The sequence below is a fragment of the Echinococcus granulosus genome (assembly GCF_000524195.1).
Source record: "Echinococcus granulosus chromosome Unknown EG_S00322, whole genome shotgun sequence".
Classification (NCBI taxonomy): Eukaryota; Metazoa; Platyhelminthes; class Cestoda; order Cyclophyllidea; family Taeniidae; genus Echinococcus; species Echinococcus granulosus.
In genome coordinates this window covers 14,906-18,658 of record NW_020170702.1, presented here as the reverse complement: position 1 = coordinate 18,658, position 3,753 = coordinate 14,906, and the positions used below count along the sequence as shown (strand labels likewise).

Sequence of the window (3,753 nt, the reverse complement as noted above, 5' to 3'; positions counted from 1 at the left end):
AAAAATATGAAGAATAGTAAGCATTAGCATAAAAGCTTCAGAAATACAAATTTTGCTGATAAAAATAGACATTTGCTTGGAAGCAAATGCGGTAGACAGAGAGCAGTCGTCACATTTCCCAGGTCACGCTGAGATAAGAAGTCTAAGTGACTAAGCATTAAAGCGAATGTAAACGAAATTAATCTAAGCTCAGTCACTACCTAAGACAAATCTTCCTAAGCGAAATGAACTTTAAGAGCTTAACAACTTAAGCCATATTTTTACAAGTGTTTTTCCCACAACCCTTGATCTTTGCTTTACTTAATGGAGTTGTAAATATGAGTGTCCTCCAGTACTAGTTGATGCTGCTATTTTCTGTCCCAATGTTTTATTCGAAACCCTACCGCATACCACAACCAAATCTTGTAATGTTTAGCAGTACTTTACGCGTATAGTCTTTTTATTTTGTGGTAACCGTTGAAAAGATTAAGTTAAAAAATGCCTACATAACCCTCATTTTAAATATCCATGGCCGCGTAATTAGTTAGGAAGTTACTAAAATCATAATCACAATTTAGTACCGAGACCATGCAAATCGCATAAACTCGTCATCTAAATTTGCAAGGTAACCTTTGACATGACACGACATGCGTATTAAAAGCAAAAAAGGAACCATTAAAGGGCGGAAACTTTATCAATGCTAGCTGAAGGCACTAAACGAAAAAAGTGAGGTTCAAATGTTCGGGATCAAAAAAATAAGACGATTTATAAAGGACGTTCCCTGCATTATACAAACAATTCAATGTGGCAATTTTGATTTGCGGCCGATAAAACTGATGGAATTCAAACTGCATATATTGGTCAATTCATCAGTCACCTTTGTTGAGAGCCACGCTATCTCATAAACATGTTTGCAACTCACATTACTGTTATATGACGTTGGCATGATTTAAAAATAATGATGAAAAGGTACACAAAATCTATTTTGAAGCACCATTTGCTCTAGCATGTCAGTACCAGCCACAAATGGAAAATGGAGGGTCGGTCTCATTACAACAAGGTAAATTTGAATTAGCAACACTTTTATGCATGTCTACAGTTAAAGATGTCAAATAAATCTAGGTTCATTTCACCTTAGAATGTATTTACTTGCAGTTGCATATGCTGGTGAAGACTTTCCTCCAAATCACACAATTAGTGCTGGCAACAGACCGCTCAGTCAATCATATCATTCAGCGCATGACATCGGACACCACTGCCCTTCTGTGCACCAAGAGACACGGTGAGCTGATTTGTCACTGTAACTAACACCATTATTTTTGTCCTATGCCCTCATACGTGTGAAATGTAATACAAGCGCTTTCCTTCAAACCTTTAAAATAGCCCGGAATCACAATGTGTACTGTCTGTGCTTTGTGAAATGCGAACACCTTAACTTGCTTCTCAGTCACTTTATTGAAACACATTTGCAAATTTGCACCCGTTTCCTTCTTATTAAATCCAATAAGCTCTTGTACTTTGCCATAGCTTTATCGTCCCATGCGAACTCCTACTGAACCTATGCTTTAATGTCATCTGCTGCAGTCCAAACAACAGAGGACCCAGAAGAATGTCTTTACTGCACGGAATGCTACGCGGATTATCCTACGTGGGAGGCAATGCAAGAGCACAAACGTTTACGTCATCTCTGTGGGCATTCACATATCTATTAGGCACATTTCACAATTACTGTTCACGGTTTAACCTTGGTCTCTTCTACTTTGCAGATATGTAGCGCAGGTTATTCAAGTAGGTTTTTTAGTGAGTTATGTGCTAACTTAACGCTTTTTTATTGGAACCTAAGATCTAGTAAGGCAAAGGGTAATATTCGGGTTTAAATTGTATCGGTATTGCAGAAAAGAAGTTACGCAGGCCCGAAGAAGGGATGGATCTAACTGTGCAAAATTAATTTCGTGCTATTTGATTGTTATAATAATGCAAACATTGCATCACATTGCAATGTACAAAAAAAGAAACTGCAAAATAATAAACATTAGCATAGAAATAGCAAAAAATACAGTTTTGTTGCCAAAAACTGACATGTTCTTGGAAGCAAATGCAGCGGACCTGGAAGAGACGTCATATTTCGTAGGTCACTTTGGGATACTAAGCTGAAGTAACTACACATCCAAGCGAAAGCAAAAGAAATTAATTAAAGTTAGGTTACTACTTAATACGAATCATTCCTAGCAAAATGCACCGTAAGCGCTTATTACTTTGCGCAACATTCTTAAAAATTCCTGCCCCAATCCCGTCATCTTCGTTTTACTTGATTGAGTTGGAATTATGACTACCTCAGTACTAGTTAATGCCGCCATTTTTTACCCCATTGTTTTATTCGCAACCCTACCGCATCCTACAACCAGGTTTAAAGTGCTTGCTTATCCCTCATTTTAAATATTTATGCCTGTGCGATTAGTTAGGCAGTTACTGAGATCATAATCATTATTTGGTGCTGTAACCATGCAAATTGCAATAACTCGTCTTCAAAATTTGTAAGAAGCTGATCACTGACGTGACAGGAAATACACACTGAAAGCAAAAAGGAACTTTAGAAAGGCAGAAGCTATATCGATGATAGCTAGAAGCATTGAATAAAAAAATGGAGTTAAAAATGTTCTGGACCAAAAGAACAAAGAGATTTACAAAGGTCATTTCCTACACTATATGAATAATTCAATGAATAACTTAACGAATAATTCAGTGTATCAATTCTGATTTGCAGCCGAAAAACTGATGGAATTTAAGCCGCATTTATTGGTCAATTTATGAATGGTTTGTTGAGAGCCACAATATCACATAAACATGTTTGTCATTCTTATTACTGTTATATGACGTTGGCATGATTCTTAAAATAATGATGAAAAGGTATTGGAAATTTATTCTGAAGCACCGTTTGCCCTAGCATGTCAATACCAGCCGCAAATGGAAAAAGTGAGTGTGGGTGTCAACACAACGAAGCGACTTCAAACAATTTGTCCTCTTTTTCAAACTATCATTTTGTTGTGTATCTACACTGTAAGCTCGTTGCAGATTGTTATGGTCATTGCCCTAAATTTACAAATGGCCTGAGATAAACCATTATTTTTTGAGAAGGCAAAAGAAAAACACAGAAACAGTGGTCATACAATTAGCAGGTAATACTTAACCATGCTATATTTCACTTAATAAGTGTGAGGCTTAAAAGTTATCCGATTGCAAATGTATGTCGTCATCTGCATTAGTTGGTTTATTGACCACAATATTACTCACTCCGTTGGAGTTGCAACTTGGTGTCAATCTTTGATGCTGATATTTGTCTTTCACGATTGCTAGGATAGATTGCGTTAAAATTGTGTTTTCTATTTTCTGGAAATGGCCTTGAGGCTTGTTATCCTGAAGCCCAGTGCAAGGTGTCAGGTGCCAAGAGATGTCGAAGCAGAACACATTTCAAATATTATTTGTAAATTGGAGCAGGGTATTTTCCTGCTAAAAATGCAAAAATGGTGCTGTATTTACACCTCGCGAAATATTGCGGTCAAATTAAAAATTTGTTTGGAATAGTTGGCAGAGAACTCACAAACTTGTTTTGTATTGGGCCATGGTACTTCAATAGACCACATTTACCCAGTTTATAATACTTTTATTTCGGCATGTAAATTCGTTAATAATCCCTGCATTACTCCTGCTTTTATTCTTGATAATCCAAATTTATTTATTAGTAGATGCAAATTGCACATCCTGTAGGAAATTGGG

At 36.6% G+C, this 3,753-nt stretch overlaps 1 protein-coding gene across 1 annotated transcript in view; it reads left to right on the top strand. All coding sequences in view use genetic code 11, as the record gives it.

Moving 5' to 3' along the window:
* Positions 1–1,953: 1,953 nt before the first annotated feature.
* Positions 1,954–3,753, top strand: part of EGR_10995 (hypothetical protein) — a gene marked incomplete at both ends in the record, with an annotated part of 5,005 nt that continues 3,205 nt past the window's right edge. The window contains 3 exons of the mRNA XM_024500244.1: positions 1,954–2,106; positions 2,887–3,036; positions 3,562–3,652. Of these exons, the coding sequence (XP_024345346.1) occupies positions 1,954–2,106; positions 2,887–3,036; positions 3,562–3,652 (394 nt within the window). The remainder of the gene's footprint in view (positions 2,107–2,886; positions 3,037–3,561; positions 3,653–3,753) is intronic.